A 20,084-nucleotide genomic window follows, 5' to 3' on the forward strand; every position below is an offset into this window, starting at 1 on the left:
GTCTTCCTACCACTGGGGGGGAGTGACACAGCTTAACCTGCTCTTCCCATCGGGCTGCTGCCAAACTGGGCCTCCTGAGAACCTTCCAGCTCTCCACAGGGATCCCTCCGAGCCCTGGAGAGCCCAGGCTGTGCCAGGTTCCCTCTGCCCTCTGTTTGTGGGGCTGGCTCTGGGGGAACCCAGCACCCACCCCCACTTGGGCAGTGCCTCTGGAGTTCCTTTGCCATCCATTCTGAGGACTCACCTTCTGCCCTGAAGCAGGAGAGTTGCTTCTTATCTTCACCTCTGGCTGCTGTCATCAGTCATAAAGTTATCTGCTGCCTTTTCCCAATGCTCACTCCTCTGACCTTCCCTCCTCATGGATTCCATGTCTTACACTTCCCACTAATCCAGCTTGGAGCACTGTGAACCAAATGACATGAGATGTTGCCTCTGTTTGTGCTCATCATGAAACAAACCCATCTTCTGGGTCACGTTCTCCACCTCAGTCATCTTTATTTAGATTAAATTTGTTAGACTTCAGTGCTGCTTTTCATCCAGGAGGATAAAAGGAGCAGGATCATCACTCCAAAGTGAATTTCAAAGGACAGAATCTCAGCTGAAGTTTAGCTTGGAGCAAAAAGACTTAACTTCAGATATTCCTGCAAATTGGAGGACAAAAGTCTCTGCCTTATTTTCCCTTCTTGCTGCTCTGTCGGGATTTAAATGAAGGGGTTTGATTTTTTTTTTCCTACCATGGCCGTGTTTGTTATGCACAGTCTCCTTTTGCTTTCAAGTCTGAGAGAGGTCAGATTAAATACACACACTTAAAAAAAGGCTGAGCAGCACAAATCCCTGCAGATGGGCTGTTTGGGACTCCCAGCAGCAGGAAGCATCACTTGCAAACAGGGAAAATATGCCAGCAATTTGTCTTTTCTAACCTTGTGCAGAAGCACTGGGGAGGAGGTTTTATGTGCAGTGCCCCTCTGCTCTGCCTTCACTCAGCCTGGCAAGGCAAGATCCTCCAAAATTGCCTGTTGTTGTTGTTGTTGTGCAGGGGCAGAAGTGAGTTCCTTTACTTCAGTGCTGGGATGTTAATGCTTAAATTTTGGGATGTGAAACCTGTCTGGTGCAGCAGGGAGAGGGAAGGGAACTGCAGTGTTCAGTTCTCTGGCTTGTGGCTGTTGTGATCTTTGGGGAGGGGAAGGGAACTGGGGAGTTCTTTGCTCTTTGGTTTGAATTCCCTCTCTGTGTTCTCACAAGAAAGGCTGCTCTGACACCCACCCACCTTTCCCTGGGCTCTGGGGCTGCTCAGGCTGCTTTTGTCTGGAGCTAAAGCAGCAATTTAGGGAAAAATGCAGCCTGGTATTTGTATAATGTCTGTTTGTCCCAGAAAAACCCGAGGCATCTGCAAATTGCATGTAGGAATCCCTGTGAGTGTGTGTGAGACGTGCAGCACAAGGATGAGGAGCTGTTGGGATGAATCCAGAGGGGGCCAAGAGCTGGAGCCCCTCTGCTCTGGAGACCCTCTGGGAGAGCTGGGGGGGTTCACCTGGAGAAGGGAAGGATCCAGGGAGACCTGAGAGACCCTTGCAGGGCCTAAAGGGGCTCCAGGAGAGCTGGAGAGGGACTTGGGGCAAGGGATGGAGGGGCAGGACACAGGGAATGGCTTCCCAGTGCCAGGGGGCAGGGTTAGGTGGGATAGTGGGAAGGAATCCTTGGCTGTGAGGGTGAGGAGGCACAGCCATGGCCAGGAATCCCAAACAGCACTTTGGGACAGCTGTAAGCACGGGAGGAAACTTCAGCAGACAAAGTGTCATCAGCCAAGTCAGAAATTAGCCCAGACACTCTGCCTTCAATCTCCTGAGTCTGCTGACACGTTCATTACCAGGTCATTAATGTCCATCCTCTGCCTGGTGCCTGGTCCTCACCTGGGCAGTGCCAGTGACACTGCAGTGCCCCGGGGCACGTCCTGGGGGACTCCAGAGGGAGCTGGGATTGTGTCATCCTTCCACTCTGATCCTGCTGCAGCTCGGGGAGGTTTGGAGATATCCCATCCCAGTCATGGATTGCAACATCCCTGCTTGATCCCTGGGATTTGGCAGGTTTATCCCAACAGGAGGCACGGCCACGGGGAGTTTGCTTCCCTTTGGGTCGGGCTTTGCTGCCCTCTGTGACCCCCTGCAGGATTATTGTCTGGGTCTGTTGGAACAAATTCTTCTGACCTGAATCAAGTCCAACGTTCCCCATCAGTCCTTCCATCAGTTTGTGATCTCAGGGTCTGTCAGGGCAAGGTAATTCCTGATGGATTACTTGGATCTGCCCCTGGGTACTCTGCTCTGGAGCCAGGCTGGGAGAGCTGGGGGGGTTCACCTGGAGAAGGGAAGGATCCAGGGAGACCTGAGAGCCCCTTCTAGAGCCTAAGGGGGCTCCAGGAGAGCTGGAGAGGGACAAGGGATGGAGGGACAGGACACAGGGAATGGCTTCCCACTGCCAGAGGGTTAGATGGGAGATTGGGAAGGAATTCCTCCCTGGGAGGCTGGTGAGCGGCTGGGCTGGAATTCCCAGAGGAGCTGTGGCTGCTCCATCCCTGGAAGTGTCCAAAGCCAGGTTGGAGCAACCTGGGCTAGTGGAAGGTGTCCCTGCCCATGGCAGGGGGTGGCACTGGATGATTTTTAAGGTCCCTTCCAACCCAAACCATTCCAGGATTCATATTCACGTTCATCTTCGGCCATGAACATTATCCAGATTTTTCTGTTAAAATGTTGACGGAGTTTTTTACTTTTGAGCCTATTCTGGGGCCTTTGAGGTGTTGATGAACATCCAGATCACCAGTCAGTTTTTAATATATGGATTTACAGCAGGGAGGGAGAGGAAACTGGATGTCAAAGCAGCTCGTGCCTTAGGAGCAAAAGCCCAGGAATATTCCTGCAACCTGGAATATTCCTGTAATTCTCTGGAAAACCATGTGGTGGATTCAATGCAAAGTCCATGTGTGTCTGCAGGCACAAATCAGTGCCTCTGGGAACACTCCCTGCCCTGCAGCACAGGAAAAGAAGCGTCTGCCTGTGCTCAGATCCAGCAGGATTCACATCTCCTGCTCCTGGGGGACTATTTTTAGTTCCAATATTTGAGAGGCAGCTCCTATCTGTGAGATAATTTCCTGTGTGGTCACCCACAGTCGTTTGGAGCCTTTCCAGGAGGCAATAATTCCTCATCCTGCCGGGAAAGATGGGCACTGGATGTGGATCTGTGACAGAAGAGCTCCACTCTTTTATTTATTTATTTGGTTTTCCAGGCAGAGCCCTTCAAATCCAAACCTTGGGCGGTCTCAAGGATTTTCCCAAAGCCTCCTGAAAATGTTTGTGGGATTTATTTGCTTTCTTTAAAACAAACACGGCGTTTATTCACTAATAAATTAGCTCAGGGATATGTAAATATAAGATTTCTGCGTGTGGGAAGGTTGCCTTGTGTGTGATCTGTGCTTAAATCGGTGTTTAAATAAATGAAGATGCCCCAGTTTGGTAGAGGAGTGTCTGTCCTGACTTTGCTGATCAGCTCATGGACCCAGAGAAAAACCTTTCCCTGCTTTTGTGTCTCTTTATTTGGGCTGGTTTGAAAGCAAATTCAAATTAAACTTTCTCCTCTTGTCTCCAGGGAGGGCTCTGCTTTTGGTCTTAATCCTATTCCCCCTGGAAATCTGATAAAATCCAGATTAGCTTTGTCTTTGGGAGGGATTAAATTTGTGGAGAATCTCAAGTTTTCTTGTCTGGGGAGAGCCTTGAGTAGCAAATAATCAGAGTATTTTTTAGCATGGAATAGGGGTTGGTTTTATTAGGACATCAAATTTGTGGTGTTTTCCAACACTCCATTAGTGAGTGCTATGAAATGCTATAAAAAAATGATAATTACTGATTGATCCCTGATGCCTGAGGTCGTGGGCAGGTTGTCCTAAGGACTCCCAGCTCTGTATTCTGGGCAATAAAATAACTGTATTATTATCCTGGCTGTGAAGAATAAGATTTTTTCCCCTTGCAGGGCAAAATCTGGGAATAGATACCCCACCCCCTTTTCCAGAGTATTCTGGAAATTAATGACTTTATATTGTATTAATGACTTTATAGTGCTTTTCCAGAATCCTGCCCTGCCTTTGGCAGTTGCCACCATCCAATAATTGAACCCCTGGCCCCTCATAATTGTGTTTTTTCCTTTTTTTTTAGCCATCTACAACTACGAGGCCGCTCAGGACGTGGAGCTGTCGCTGCAGGTCGGGGACACCGTTCACATCCTGGAGATGTACGAAGGTGGGTCCCACTCTTGGTGCTGCTTTTGGGAAGGAAAATGTAACAAATGGAGGTGATTTTTCTGAAATAACACCAATTTTACATCTGTGTTTTCCACTCCTGCCATGCCTGAAGCGCTTTGTTACTCGTCACTGAGTTTTAAAATGGTATTAAAAATGCAGAAAATAGAGAAAATTTAACGTATCTTTTGGGTTCCTGGCAGAGTTTAACAAGGTGAGATTTCTCTGTGTCTCAAGGCAGAGCTACAAGATAAAGGAACACTTAATTCTGGCTCCTCATTCCTGTTTTCACACCACACCTCTTTGCTTTGGCTCCTCTTTGGGCCATGCCAGGCCTGGCACTTCCATTGATCTGATGAAGTGATCCAGCTGGAAAATAATAATAATAATAATAATAATAATAATAATAAATAATAAAAATAGCTGTATATAACAGGCAAAATATCTCTACATAAGAGGCAAAATATCTGTCTATAACAGGCAGAATATCTGTACATAACAGGCAGAATATCTGTACATAACAGGCAGAATATCTGTACATAACAGGCAAAATGTCTGTACATAAAAGGAGAAATATCTGTGTATAACAGGGAAAATATCTGTAGGTAAGAGGGAAAATATCTGTAGGTAACAGGCAGAATATCTGTATATAATCCTACTAATTTGTGACTTGATTCTGCAAAAAGACCCAAGAAAGAGGGAGCATCAAAAAGCAAAATTCATGCAGAGGATTCATTTTATATTTCCCAAAACGTTGGGGTGTTTCTTTCTTTCTTTCTTTCTCTCAATTTTTAAGCAACCTCATTGTTCAACTTGTAATCAGCTGTTTAAACAGGTAGTCGAGAACAGGGAATGAACACCCAAATAACATCCCTTTTTTTTTTGCCTGGAATATCCCAGGCTGGAATTTTCTCCAGCAGGGGAGAGAAAATCACCTGGAAATTGTTCAGGAGAGAATGAATGTTTTCATCTGGGAAAGGGGAAAAGGGATTGTTTTCATCTGGGAAAGGGAAAAAGGGATTGTTTTCATCTGGGAAAGGGGAAAAGTGAATGTTTTCATCTGGGAAAGGGGAAAAAGATTGTTTTCAGCTGCTGAGCCCTCCATGTGCAATCAAACCCCGTGGCTGAGGCACCTCGGAATTCCCACCATCCAACTCCACCCTTTTCCCACAAAGTGCAGCCAAAAAACTCGGGCCCAGACGTTTGTGAGCGGAAAGGGGAAGGTGTGGATTGTGTCAGAGATGGGAACTCTGCTGTGGGTCTGCTCTGATTCCCCATAAATCCATCTCAACCCCCCCCCAGTTCTATATTCCGGCTGCTTGGCAGGAAATTCTCGTGTCTCGTTGTCTTCAATTTTTGGGACATCAGCTCTTGGCTCTGTTTCCAGCTCCCCATAGGTTGTGTTTTGGAAGGAGGGGTGTTCTCCCAGCTCCTTGTGGGTTGTGTTCTCCCAGCTCCTTGTGGATTGTGTTTTGGAAGGAGGGATGTTCTCCCAGCTTTGGGTTTTGGAGGAGAGATGTTCTCCCAGCTCCTTGTGTGTTTTGGAGGAGGGATGTTCTACCAGCTCCCTGTGGGTTGGATTTTGGAAGGAGGGATGTTCTCCCAGCTTTGAGTTTTGGAAGGAGGGGTGTTCTCCCAACTCCTTGTGGGTTGTGTTTTGGAAGGAGAGGTGTTCTCCCAGCTTTGGGTTTTGGAGGAGGGATGTTCTCCCAGCTTTGGGTTTTGGAGGAGGGATATTCTCCCAGCTTTGAGTTTTGGAAGGAGGGATGTTCTCCCAGCTCCCAGTGGGCTGTGTTTTGGAGGAGGGGTGTTCTCCCAGCTCCCCATGGGTTGGATTTTGCAGGAGGGATGTTCTCCCAGCTCCCAGTGGGTTGGGTTTTGGGAGGAGGGATGTTCTCCCAGCTCCCAGTGGGTTGGGTTTTGGGAGGAGGGATGTTCTCCCGAGCTGCCAACAGAGCTCCAGGGTTTTGTTCCTCTAATCTCTGTTCTTATCTGGGTACACAAGTCTCAACCCAGGGAAAACTTTCCATGCCACCAGGGCAGAGGCTCTGCAGGAAGAAAAGGCTCAGAGATGCCCCAGGAGGCCCTTTTTTGGGCAGGGTGTGAGTTATCCCTGCAGCTCCTGGCCAAGGCTGTTCCATGGTCTATCTCTGACGTTCCTTAGGGAATTGAGGGCAGCTTTTCAGCGTTGGTGTCAAGTTTTCACTTGGAAAATCTTACTTTAGCTCTTATTCCCCACCTCAGCATCTGGTGTGAGTCACCAGGAGGTTCTCAGGGCTGTTGTTGGTCATCTGGAATGTTCCTCCTTTCTCCTCCTGGTTTCCTCAGCCAGGTGTCAAAGAGCCTTCCCGGGAGAGCTCTTTGTGTGGGATTTGGGCTGGCCCTGCTCTGTCTGGAGGGCTCCAAGTGCCCAGTCTGTCCCCTGGCAGGGAGGCAGCAGGGTTGGGGTTTTGGTGTGAACAAGAAATGTTATCTGCCCCTGGAGACACAACACTGATAGAGCTGAGCCCCTGGGGGAGAGGAGAGGGCGATAAAGCGAATTAAAGTGTCAGCAGAAGGTGCAGTTTGGGCCTCTGTGCTGCCCAAACCTCTGGCTTGGCCAGGGGCTGAGGTGTCTCACGAGCCCTTAGGGAAGCACCCGCAGTCAGGGGCTGCTCTTGTGCTGCCTGATGGCTCCACAAGGAGGGAAAACACCTTGGAATTGTAAAATCCCTGCTCAGCTGTGCTGCCACGTGCTGCCTGCAGGTAGAGGGCTGTCACAAAGGCTGGAAGGCCTTGGAAGCGTGGAATTCCTGAGCTGGAAGGGACCCACAAGGATCAGAGTACAACTGCTGGCCCTGCACAGACACCCCAAAATCCCCCCCTGTCCCACAGTGTTGTCCAAACCCTCCTGGAGGTCACCAGTTTTCTTAGGTTAAAATAAACCCACTTGGCCTTGCTAGTTTAGATCTCTTGGCACTGGAACCTGCAAAGCCAGGGTTATTTTTTTTTTGGTTTTTCCCCTCCTTTCCCTGGCTGCCTGTGAGGTGCTTGAAGGGCACAAGGTATTTGTGCAGAATTCCTTGTTCCACTTGATAACGAGATAACGCAGTGTGGGCTTCTGCCAGAAATATTTGAGACTCTGCACACGCTGCAAAATCCAAGGAAAGAAGGAAAACTTGCTGCCTCCAGTGCTTTGGAGGCTGGTTCAGTGCAGGATTTACTCTCTGGGAATCTGTCCTTGAGGATGAGCTGGGAGGACACGTTGCTGTTTAGGGGAAACTCTTATTATTTATTATTATTATTATTATTATTATTATTTCAGGGAAGCTGTGGGAAATGGCCGAGTTGTGGGGAGAAGGAATGTCTGCTCACATACCTGGTTCTCATCGCTTTCTTCTCCTGCTGAAAATAAGTTTACACTGACTTTCTGCCTGGTTTCAGCCTTTTCTCTGAGCCCTGGAGGGGGTGAAGCAATCCCTGTGTGTGGGGGGAGACAGGACAGGGCCCTGCAGGAGGAACAAAGACCTTGTGGTTCAACCCCTGACCTGGGCTTGCCCCACCCTGGAGAACTTGCCAGCATCAAACCACTGCCATTGGAATATTTTCTCGTAGATTTTCCCATCTTTTCCATGCTGCAGAAAATCCATTGAATGAAAGGTAGAATTGAGGACCTGATCCCAAGAAACACCCAAACTTTTGGATGTTTTTTTGCCAGCTCAGTGTTCTTCTTGTGGTCTCAACCAGATTTCAGTTCGTTGTAGGAGCTTAAATTTTGCTGGGTCATCATCAACTGAAGAACTTTTGGTGAAAATACCCAAACACTTCAATAATCTCTCATTCCTCCGAAGTTTAGGCACATTTTGGGGGGTTTTTAATAAGAAGAAATCACGTCATCAATCGACCACTGGCAAAAGATCTTGTTCCTGTTCCAGTGATGGGCAAAATTGTTGAAAACAGGAGCAGAATTCCGATAAAAAATGGCACGAGGTGCTTGCAGAAATAGTTTTTGCATCATCAGACACAACAGGGTTTGATGCAATGATTGCAAAATGTTTGACAGGAATGTGCTCAGTGCCAGGAGGCCATTTGAAATATGAGGAAGTTGGGCTGTGGAGGGGCTGAGAGTGGCAGATGGAATTGAGATCACTGGGAAAACACTCCTGGCAAATTCCGGGGGCTTTGTCTCACACCCTGAGCAACTTGGACTTTACTGTTCAATTAATGACAACTTAGGTAAAAATAGAACCTAAATCTTCTCATCCCTAATCCAGTACCTCATCCATGGGTCCATGGTCAATGGATAATCTTATTTTCATCCTGTGCAAGGAATGGAATTTCTTCTTTGCTCCCGACTTCTTCCTGGAATATTGGAGTTTCTGTGGTTGAGGTGCCTCCTCATTGCTGCAGAAAGGGGTCAAAACTGCACTTGAAGAGAAAAAAAGACCAAATACAGCAAGAAACACACAAAAAAACCCCCATCAAAACACAAATATAACCACTCTAAACTCTTAATTTATGGTCAGGGGGTCTCAGATTTGTGGTTCTTCATGGGAGGTTCTTTGCTAAATATATCAGTGTTGGGGGGGAACAACAACAAACCCCACCAACAAACAAAAACCCAAATAAACCAGCCTCCCCTCCTCTCTTCTTCTCTCCTTTGCCTGATTATTCCCTTAAATCCCTTTGCCTTCTTGGTGCTGCCACTCAGCTGGACATAATCCTGTGGGATCAGGGGGGTTGTCTGGCTGACTCTGAGCACCATCCATGACTTAGGGGCTATAATCCATAAATATATATATATATATGGTCCCTGTGTGCTTGCTGAGGGACAGGGCCTGTGAGTTTAGTTTTTGGGCGGGTGGAACCTTAGGAAAAGAGTCCAAACTTGGGAATTGGGGTAGTGCAGAGTTGAGTCTTGAGGTTGGAATGTCTTTGATGTTTTCCTGGCTGAGGGTCGGGGTGAGACTCAACCCGAGGGATGTGGCCGTTTAAAACAGGGCAGATTCTTCTCCTCGTGGGTTCAGTTTGTTGTTTTCAGGGCAGGAACTTCAGGAGGCCTCAGGGGATGGAAACTTGAGTGGCAAAGAGAGGAACCCAGTGCAGAGGGTGCTTGGTCGTGCCCTGCTGGCACAGCCCAGCCAAGGGGTGCAGGGGAGGAGGGAGAGGAAGACCCCCCATCTCACATGGTTTGGAGGTGCTGGAGGAGAAGGGACAAGGACTTTCCCCCAGCTCTGCCTCTCTCCTCTCTGCTCACTGAGCAAAGATCCCTCGAGGATGCAAGAAATTCAGCTTTTTTTTTTAATATGTTTGTGTTTTGGTGACTTTAACATCAAAATAACCCCCTGGAAGTGTCCAAGGCCAGCTTGGAGCAGCCTGGGTTGGTAGAAGTTGTCCCTGCCCATGGCAGGGGCTGGCACTGGATGATTTTTAAGGTCCCTTCCAACCCAAACCATTCCATGGTTTGATGAAAATACAGGTCAGACCCCAGGTGCTGAAGAGAGAAGAAATGTCCCCCTCAGTGACACGTCCTTCTGAGTCCTGGGGATCACAGCTGTTATTTTTATCTTATACTCTCTAGATCTTGATCAAATAATATTAATAAGCAGGATCTGTGCCAGGACAAGCAGTTCAGGCTCCTCCCTAAAAAGCAGAAGTGTCTCCAGAGCTCAAACTGGCAAAATCAATAGATTGGTGCTGTGGAAAGGTGGTGGGAATTACACTTGGTGTTTCGTTGCTGTAGACAAGAAAACCATAAATATAAACTATAAATATAAATGAAACATAAATGTAAATATAAATGTAAATATATATAAATATAGATATAAATATAAATATTTTTGTTTCCTTTGCCAGGCTGGTACCGAGGATACACCCTCCGAAATAAATCGAAGAAGGTATGACCTCACTTTTTATGCTCTCCTTTTCATCTCACACCCCATCCAGTGCTGTAATCTGCTGTATTTCTTGTCTGAATATTGTGCAGCTCTCCTGGCCATTGTGTCCTTTTCTTTAGTGACAGAAAAAACGCCCCTGAGCTCAAAGTTTCAGAGCCATTAGCTGGATATTCCCCCTCTGGAATCAGGAGGAATGCAGCCTGAACTCCCCAAATTAACTGCTCCACATCTGCATCCACGAGTTTATGGCTTTATTATTATTATGCCCTTGGACCTGGACACATCCAGCATTAGTTATATTTAATGGTAATATCAGATTTTTTTATTTGGCTTGGAAAATATTCCAGGAATTGCACACAGCCTGGATCTCAGCCAGGCTGCTTGAGGTTTGTGGGTCTGGCCCTGAAGCTGCAGGGAAATCTGGTTTCCCAGAGGATTCCTGGCTCCTCTCTTGTGGTAGCATCCCTCAGCTGCCATTTTTTTTTGGTCATAAAAAAGAATGAAAAGGGAACAGAAAAAGTTTCCTGGAAAGTTGCTCTTCAATAATGGCAATTTAGGAATTTCTACAGATGCTGAGAGAGCTTTTCTAGAGAGAGACAAGAGTACAGGGCAACCTGGCAGATGAGTCCAGGAATGTTCTGTAGCAAGGACAAACGAGTATAATTGACAATTTGCAGGGATTTTCTGCATGTCATGCAGGAAGATGAGTGTCATTAGAGGGAAACAAGGAATTGCCTTCTCTGAGGTGCCAAATATCAAATATAGTGCTGAAATGTGGACTCTTTAATGGTTTTTTTTCCTGTGATGCTGGGACATTTCTTTCCCTTTCCCCCTCCTTTCTGCTAAATGTATTTTTGTCCCCCTCCTAACGCAGGCTGTGATTGATTTCTCTGATTTCTCTGTTTATTTTTAGGGCATTTTCCCAGAATCATACATCCATTTAAAAGAGGCCATCGTGAAGGACCGGGGGTAGGTCGGCAGCCAAACCACGGCAATGCCATTCCCTGTAAACCCCCAAACCCCCCATTCCAGGAGCTGTGTGCCAAACACTCCTGCTCTGTCTCTGAGCAGGGTGTGCCAGGCTTCCAGGGCTGCATAATCTCATTTTTCAGAGCGCTGCCATCCCCAAGCAGCTGTGGGGTGGGTGCAGGAGGAGGCTCTTGGCAGGATTAAGGAAGCTCTGCTGGACCAGTTGGGAGTGGGGCAGGTCAGTGGAGCTCCTCTGGGGACTCCTGCAAGTCAGAAGAGCCTCCTGCTCCCAGGCAAGGACCCAGCAGGAGTGTGGATTCCTTCCTGTCTTGGAAAACATTGAAGGAAATGACTCCTGGTTCAGTTCCTAGAGCTGAGTCTCTGGGTGTCAGAGCGAGAGGAAAACAGCAGTTGCAGAGGAAGGAGCTTTGTAAAGTGCTCTTTTATTTTTATTTGTTAAATGACTGTTACCACTGCAAGGGGTGGTTCTTCCAAACTGAATTTCTCCCTATTTGTTCTGGGATGGGTGCACTGGGAATAACTAGACTGAAAGGAGCTTGGATTAAAAATGGATAATGAATGTGCATGTGTGTGCTGGAGAACATCATTAGAGTCTTGCCATCCTGTGTGGAAATTATCCCCTCTGAAACTTCCTTTTACGTATTTATCAAAAAAAAAAGGATGTTTGACCGCGAAGTTTTAATCCTGAGTGTAAAACCTTCCATTTTCTCCTTTTTTTTCCCCCTCCAGGCAACACGAAACGGTGATTCCAAGTGAGTTACCCCTGGGCCAGGAGCTCACCTCCACCCTGAGGGAGTGGGCAGTTATCTGGCACAAGTTGTATGTGGTGAGTTTTCTTCACTTTTATCACAAAACCTCAGGTGAGACGAGCCTGGGCTGTTGGCAGGGATGTCAAGCAGCATTTTAACCCTTCCATTGTGGCAAAAGTGGTGTTGGGAGAGGCTAAAAGTGCTCTGCTGCACTGCTGTGGGCTCACAGAGCTGAGGTTTGGTGTCATCTTCCTGCATGACATGCAGAAAATTCCTGCCAATTTTCAATTATCCTCATTTGTCCTTGCTACAGAACATTCCTGAACTCATCTGCCAGGTTGCCCTGGACTTGTGTCTCTCTAGAAAAGCTCCCCCAGCATCTGTAGAAATTCCTAAATTTCCATTATTGAAGAGCAACTTTCCAGGAGACTTTTTCTGTTCCTTTTTCACTCCTTAACCCCCTGGCCCAGCTCCAGCCACCCCAGGGATCAGGGGCTGGTCCCTGGGAGCTCTCCCATGGATTTAGTTCCCAGTAGGGTGAGGAAAAACCTCTCCTCTGCTGGATCTGTGGAGCCCCCTGACCATGGCAGTCACCTCAGCACCATCCCAAGGCAGGACAGGGATTTTTTGGGCTTCCTCAGGTGGGTTTATCTTGCTCCAAGAGCTCCCAGTGAGTTGCCTTCTTTTGAAGGGGATTATTAAGGCACATTAAAAACTCAGACTTGACTTTTCTTCCCTTAGCAGCGAGTTCAGCCTGCCCAGAATGTGCTTTAATTGAGATGAGGGAGTTTAAATCTAATCACTGAGCAAATTTTCCTGTTGGAAATCTCACCAGGCCACAAAGTTCATTTTGTTTGTGTGCCACGAAACCACAAGAATTTGTTCCACCCTCTTAATTTAATGAGAAGCTGTATGGGATGGAATTACTGCCTGAAAAGAGAGTTTTGTTCCTGGTTTTTTATTTTGTTGTTGTTGTTTGATTCCTGAATGACTCAAGGATTGTAGCCTCAGAATCTATTTTTTTTTTTGAAGAGCAGAAATCTTTTCATGTTCTTGTGCTTCACCAATATAAGTCCTAAAATAGGCTTGGAAAATGTTGTGGTTTGAAATGGATTTGAGTTTGTTTTATTTTCCCTTGCAGTGTGTATTAAAAGAATAAAAAAAAAAAGGCTAAAGGAGGAAGGAGGTATTTAAGGAGAAAAAGGAAACATGAGGGGAATTTTTTTCCTTTGGCAGCATTTAATTTCACTGCTTTAATTCCTGTGGGTTTCATTACAGCAGTGGGTTTATCTCCACTGCAAAATAAATATAAAAATGGGGGTGGATTTTTAACTTGGTTTAGTTTATAGGAATTAGGTGTGGAGATAACTCAGCTTTAGCTGATGGCACATTGAGGTCTGCTCTGTATTGCCCTGAAACCCCACACAAATTGCCTTTTCCTTGCAAGTATTTTTATGCAAGGACACTCTTTTTTTCTTTGTTTATTAAATATATCTCTTTGTTTGTTAAATATATCTCTGATATCCTCCCTGTAGCAACTCAAACCTCTTGTAGTCTCTGTCACCCAAATGGAAAAGAAGATGGTTGTTTATAACTCCCGTTAGTTTTGGGGGGAAATATGAGTGATTTATATCCTTCATGTAATTTAATTAATCATTCACGTTATTTGACAGAGATGAGAATGGGGAAATCACTGAACTGAGTTTCCCTTTCTGCTGGGGGGGAGCAGTTGGGGTTTGCAGTTAAAAATTAACAGCCCTGCTGCTGTTAATTTAATTAAGTCACACCCCAGTCAGGACCAGCAAGGAACCACTGGCCAGTTCCCACTGGCTGTGGGTGGGATGGAGCCAAAAACCTCTTGAAAGGTCATTTTGGAGCTGAATAACCATAATCATTGTCCCAGAAACTTCCAATCTGGGGCCCTTCCCTGGGAAAATGAGCTGCTCTTGGCACTCAGGTGGTGAAGAGAGGAGGAGACTTGGACTTCCTCTTTAATGGTTTAAATGGTTTAATATTTTGTCTGACACTTTTAAAAGCTTATTTAGTTCTCCAAGCACACATTGCTCCCAACAGGGTAGGTTTGTACACACCCATCCACGTTTTAATTACAGCCTTGGAGCTTGGAACTGTAGGAACAAGGTGCTTAGATGGGAGTGATTTTGTCAGGGTGGAAGCAGCAGGAGAAGTATTTTTGTTAATTAAGGATGATAACAGCAGGGATGGCAGGAGGAAACTCTTCAGCAGGAGTTTTTGATGTCCTGTTCAGTCAGTGCTGGGTAATTAGAGCTGCTGCTCTCCCAGCAGAGATGGAAATGCAAACAGGAGGATCCACTCAGCTGATTGGTTTAGAGCATTTTTGGGGCAATCCCTGACGTGGTTCTGAGCAGCTACAGCTGGGGTGGGGTGTGAAAACATGGGGATGAAAACGTGGGCTGGGCCAAGAGCTCTCTGGGAGCAGGGACAGGCCCCAAGGGAATGGCAGGAGCTGGGGCAGGAGGGGGCTCAGTTGGGTGGGAGGGAAAGGTTCTTCCCCCAGAGGGTGGTTGGGTGCTGAATATTTGTTCTTTCTGTTTCCCCCAGGGTTTGGTCACAGCCCCCCAAACCTGAGAGAGCTCAAAGAGCTTCTGGACAATTCTCTCAGCACAGGGGGGGGTTGTTGGGGTTGGATGGATGATCTTTGTGGGTCCCTTCCAGCTCAGGACACTCCATGATTCTCTATTAAGTTGACATTCCTGTCTCAGTCTGCTAGAACACCCTTGTGGTCACTCAACATCTCTCTCTGCCCTGTACATAAAATTCCCCAGCAGAGCACTTTTGAAGTGCTGGAAAACACTAGAAGCCTATTTTTAGTCTGTGGGGGTTTTTCTGGAAAAAAAAAAATGTCCTGGGGAAAGGTGAAGCCCTTAAAGGCACTTAAAGATCTTAAAGACACTTAAACCTTGGCCGTGCAAAGCACTGGAGAACTCATTCCTGGGGTCTCATCTTGCAGTATCACACAGGGCCTGTTTCTCAGGTATTTGTAGTTAAATATAACTTGTGGGGTTCTGTAGCTGAGGACAGTTCTGAGCTCACTGAGCTCAGTGGTTTCAGGGTTTTCTTGTTTAAAATTGTCCCTTTTTTCCTGCAGAACAACAAGACAACCCAGTTCAGGCACGTGCAGCAGCTGACCTACAGCCTGATAGAGTGGAGGTCCCAGATCCTCTCGGGGACCCTTCCCAAGGATGAACTGGCTGAGCTCAAGAAGAAAGTCACTGCCAAGATTGACTATGGCAACAGGTAAACCCAAACCCTGCCTGGGGGGCAGGGGGGGATCCCAAATCCCAGGAAATGCACAGTGTGAGTGACCACACACTGAATTAGGCTGGGATTTTTCCCTTGGAAAGGCGATGGTGGCAGCTTGGAGTGCCCATCAGGGTGGGACTGCCTGGCAGGTGGGTTTGCAGCAGTTGGTTCTTCCCATGCCAGAGATCTCTTGGACTTGGCAGGAAGCCTCACCTGTCTTAATTCTTCATAAATCTGGCCTTGGTGGCATTTCCCAGGGAGAACAATTTGTTCCTGGTTGGCTGGAGCCAGGATTTGGCTGCTGGTGGTGAAATAAATAAATAAAATGCTTTATCAGCAACTGAGGAACAGGATTCTGTTGGCCACCAGAACTCCAGCTCTCACTGGTTTGCACAGAACAGGGAATGTCTCCAGAGCTCATTTATCTGCCTGTCAGACCTGATTCAAGTCAAATAAGTCAATTAAGAAGAAAGCTTGTGGCAAAGAATAATAATCAGCTTGGTAGGTACACATCCACCTTTTAAAACAAAGCCCTGCAAGCAAGAATGAGGGAGATGCCGCCCTGGAATTGAGTTCCCTGGTTCATCTGTGCTCTTGAAGCCCCCTTTGCTGCTCCCAAACTGAATCAAAATTCCCCTCTTGTCCCCTGTGCTGCTCAGGATCCTGGGCTTGGACCTGGTGGTGCGAGACGACAACGGGAACATCTTGGACCCGGATGAGACCAGCACCATCTCCCTCTTCAAGGCCCACGAAACTGCCTCCAAAAGGATTGATGAGAGGATCCAGGAGGAGAAGGTGCATCTCCTGTCACTGCTCTGTCCTCTCCAAGTCCCTGGTGTTGGTACATTTGTGCTCCTTTGGCAGCACATGGCCGAAATTCCTCTGGGTTTGTTTTTCATGGGAATGTTCCCGTCCCTTGCAGTCCCTGCAGCAGAGTTTGGACCTCAGGGGGCAGCCAATCTTCAACTCCACCCACACCTACAGCCTGTATGTGAACTTCAAGAACTTTGTCTGCAACATTGGGGAAGATGCCGAGCTGTTAATGAGCCTCTACGACCCTGATCTCTCCAAATTCATCAGGTAGGGGCTGTTTTTAAGAGGTGATTTAGTCATCCTGGTGGTCCTTTTAAAGAAGCCAGTAGAGGTTGGAAAAGAAAATCCAGCAGAGAAGTTTTATCCAGTTCTGTGGTTGCTGCCCCAGTGTGTGTGGGGAAATTAATTCTGATTAATTGGGAATTAATTTCAGCTGAGGTGGGAAGTCAAGGTTCTGACTCCCCTCCTTAAAGCTGAGCATTTCTGAGACACATCACCCAAAACCCCAAATTGTCTTTTTATATTCTCAATTTTCCCAAGACTGGATGCATTTGATTATTTGTTTCCCAGTAAATCATGTCCATACCTGATGTTTTCTGTCCAGGCAGTGCAGGGTCACATCAAATAACTGGGAATTACGTAGTGGTAGGGAGGATGTAAAGAACTTTATCAGGGAAGCAAGTCTGTGTCAGGAACACTCTGTCTCCAGCACTAAGTTATCAGGTGTGGAAATGCAGTTGGAATTACACAGGGAGTGCTCACAATGTGCCTTCACCCTCCTCTGAAATGAGTCACCCCAGAGTCATTTTGGGATAAAAGATGTAGCAGAATTCTTCAAATATTCCTGAAAGATCAAAATTGACCTCACAGTCCTCTTGGGATAAAAGATTTGGGCAGAATTCTTCAAATATTCCCAAAAGATCAAAACTCTTTCCAGCTTCTGGCAGGAACTGGGAATGCTGGGTGTCGATTTATTTGAATTTCTTATTTTATTTCCTTCATTTGCAGTGAGAATTACCTGGTTCGTTGGGGCAGTAACGGGATGCCCAAAGAAATTGAGAAGCTAAATAACCTCCAGGCAGTCTTCACTGTGAGTTCAGAGCATCAGGGAATCATGGAATGGTTTGGGTTGGAAGGGATCAAAAAGATCACCCAGTGATGGGCAGGGACACCTCCCACTATCCCAGGTTGTTCCAGCCTGGCCTTGGACACTTCCAGGGATCCAGGGGCAGCCACAGCTTCTCTGGGCAACCTGTGCCAGGGCCTCCCCACCCTCCCAGGGAGGAATTTTATCCCACTATCCCATCTGTCCCTGCCCTCTGGCAGTGGGAAGCCATTCCCTGTGTCCTGGCACCGTAAATGTCTCTCTGCACCTTCCTGCAGGCTCCCTTGAGGTCCTACAAGGACCTTCAGGGCTCTCTTTAGGTCCTACAAGGACCTTCAGGGCTCTCTTTAGGTCCTACAAGGACCTTCAGGGCTCTCTTTAGGTCCTACAAGGACCTTCAGGGCTCCCTTTAGGTCCTACAAGGACCTTCAGGGCTCCCTTTAGGTCCTGGAGGTCACAATTTTCACGTTTTCAGTCTCCCAGAGTGTCCTGCTCTCTCTGCCTTCCCTCCCATCCGTGCAGCAGGTTTTGATATCATTTTCTCTCACCTCACTTCCAGGACTTGAGCAGCTCTGACCTGATCAGACCCAAGATCAGCCTGGTGTGTCAGATCGTCAGGGTGGGGCACATGGAGCTCAAGGATGGCAAGAAGCACACCTGTGGGCTCAGGAGGCCCTTTGGGGTGGCAGGTAGGGCAGGGGGAGCCCATGGAGAGCCTGCCATGGCCCAGGCACCGGGACAGCAGGCTGGGAACGGGGAATTGTGGGCTGGGGGTGTCCCAAAGCCTGGCACCCACCAGAGTCAGCATCTCTGCTGCTGCCCAGCTATAAATAGTCCCCTCTGAGACCTCTAAGGTTGTCCAGGAGGATGAAACGCTGTCACTGCTCACTTTTGTCACCTCCCAGTGCAGCAGCTTTATCAGGGCGTTATCCAGGAGGGATTTTCTCCTCGGGGCTCAAGGGATAAAGCTGGAGGTTTTACAGAATGAGACACCCAATTCCTCTTTGATTCCTGTGATCTCCTGGGAAAGGACTTGAAATTTGTGGTGCAAAACAAAATGAATGAGCAATAACAGCCTTTGATTATAAATGTGATTTCTCTGCTGTGAAAGCCCTGAGCCCCACCTGGTTTTTATCACATATTCACACTCCCTACCATGGGCTGACTTGCCCATGAGTGAAAAGATGCTTTTTGAAAAGTTCAGATGAGGGTGGTGCTGTCTGGTGAGGATCCCAGAGTGGTTGGGGCTGGAAGGGACCTTAAAACCCCCCCAGTTTCCCCCAGGGACACTTTCCACCAGGCCAGGTTGCTCAGAGCCCTTGTCACGGGTGCCACTGGCCCCAGAGGAGCTGTTGTTGTTTCCATCATGAAGGGCAGAGCTCTCTGGGTGTCCTTTAGCAGTAAATGTTGTTTCCATCATGAAGGGCAGAGCTCTCTGGGTGTCCTTTAGCAGTAAATGCTGTTTCCATCATGAAGGGCAGAGCTCTCTGGGTGTCCTTTAGCAGTAAATGTTGTTTCCATCATGAAGGGCAGAGCTCTCTGGGTGTCCTTTAGCAGTAAATGCTGTTTCCATCATGAAGGACAGAGCTCTCTGCGTGTTCTTGAGCAGTAAATGCTGTTTCCATCATGAAGGGCAGAGCTCTCTGGGTGTCCTTTAGCAGTAAATGCTGTTTCCATCATGAAGGGCAGAGCTCTCTGGGTGTTCTTGAGCAGTAAATGCTGTTTCCATCATGAAGGGCAGAGCTCTCTGGGTGTTCTTGAGCAGTAAATGCTGTTTCCATCATGAAGGGCAGAGCTCTCTGGGTGTCCTTTAGCAGTAAATGCTGTTTCCATCATGAAGGGCAGAGCTCTCTGGGTGTCCTTTAGCAGTAAGTGCTGCTCTGGTGTCGTTGCAGTGATGGACATAACTGACATCATCCATGGCAAGGTGGATGACGAGGAGAAGCAGCATTTTATCCCGTTCCAGCAGTAAGTACTGGCTCCAGAGGTCACAGCTCTGGCTTATTAAAGCCATTGTCCTCTGCAGGAGGACAGATCTGTCTGGGAGGCTGGCACTGCCCCAAGGGCTCTGCAGATAGAGCAGGAGCCAGCTCTTGGAAGGGGAAGGTGTCTGTCAGTCCCCTGGAGCCTTTGTTCTGCTCTCTGTGTGTCCATGACAGGCTGAATTGCTCGGGGAGTTCTGGCAATCAGCTGGAATTTCTCCCTGGGAGAGAGAAAAGGAGAACACGGTGCAAAATATAACGTTGGGAGACCTGGGGGAGGTGGTTTCCAAACTCTTTGAGGGGTGAGTGGCAAGTGTTTCAGAAACACCTGAGCACAGGGACACATCCTGTCCCTGCTGGGTGGGACTTCTGCCTCTTCCCTCTCCAGATTTCCCTGGAAGGGTCAGAGGGCAGGAGGGAAGGGATTTTTCCCAGGAAGCCCAGTGAGTTCTGCATTCCTGCAGTGCTGGTCAGCCTTGTGTGCTCTGCCTGCTCTGGGTACTCACTTTTTTGGCACATTCCAGGCACTGAAATGGAGCTTGTTTGGGTAGACCCAGCCATGTTGTTACAGTCCTAAATATAGCAATGCAAGTGCTGCAGCCAGATGTTATTACAAGGTATTTTCAGGGGAGACTTTGTTCCCCTACCCTTTCAGGGCCTGGAAGGATGGCTTTTCCTTTGCAGAATAATGTCACTGCTACTTCATGTTTGAGGTTTTTTTGTTTGTTTGTTTGTTTGGGAGGTTCTGGGGCTTTTGTTTGGTTTGGGGTTTTTTTGTTTGGTTTTGTTATTTTTCTTTGCTTGTTTTTGTTATTTTTCTTTGTTTGCTTGGAGGTTTTTTTGTTTGGGTCCTTCCTTTGTGTTTTGGTTTTGTTTGTTGGGGGTTTTGTTTGTTTTGGGGTTTTTGTTTGGTTGGTTTTGGGTTTTTCCCCCATTTTCCTTCTGCTCTAATGAGGCTGAGTTTGAATGCACAGCTGGACACCTCAAGCTGTGAAGACATGATTT

The 20,084-nt window shown here is 47.5% G+C and overlaps 1 protein-coding gene across 4 annotated transcripts in view; it reads left to right on the plus strand.

Annotated features, from left to right (window-relative positions):
- Positions 1 to 20,084, plus strand: part of DOCK5 (dedicator of cytokinesis 5) — an 84,037-nt gene that overhangs the window by 12,913 nt on the left and 51,040 nt on the right. For all 4 annotated transcript variants that reach the window (XM_064637984.1, XM_064637985.1, XM_064637982.1 and 1 more), the window contains exons 2-11: positions 4,200 to 4,283; positions 10,118 to 10,158; positions 11,072 to 11,127; positions 11,878 to 11,974; positions 15,025 to 15,173; positions 15,839 to 15,974; positions 16,102 to 16,259; positions 17,001 to 17,082; positions 17,657 to 17,786; positions 18,993 to 19,065. In XM_064637984.1, the coding sequence (XP_064494054.1) occupies positions 4,200 to 4,283; positions 10,118 to 10,158; positions 11,072 to 11,127; positions 11,878 to 11,974; positions 15,025 to 15,173; positions 15,839 to 15,974; positions 16,102 to 16,259; positions 17,001 to 17,082; positions 17,657 to 17,786; positions 18,993 to 19,065 (1,006 nt within the window). The remainder of the gene's footprint in view (positions 1 to 4,199; positions 4,284 to 10,117; positions 10,159 to 11,071; positions 11,128 to 11,877; positions 11,975 to 15,024; positions 15,174 to 15,838; positions 15,975 to 16,101; positions 16,260 to 17,000; positions 17,083 to 17,656; positions 17,787 to 18,992; positions 19,066 to 20,084) is intronic.

The sequence above is a fragment of the Pseudopipra pipra genome, chromosome 28 (assembly GCF_036250125.1).
Source record: "Pseudopipra pipra isolate bDixPip1 chromosome 28, bDixPip1.hap1, whole genome shotgun sequence".
Classification (NCBI taxonomy): domain Eukaryota; kingdom Metazoa; phylum Chordata; class Aves; order Passeriformes; family Pipridae; genus Pseudopipra; species Pseudopipra pipra.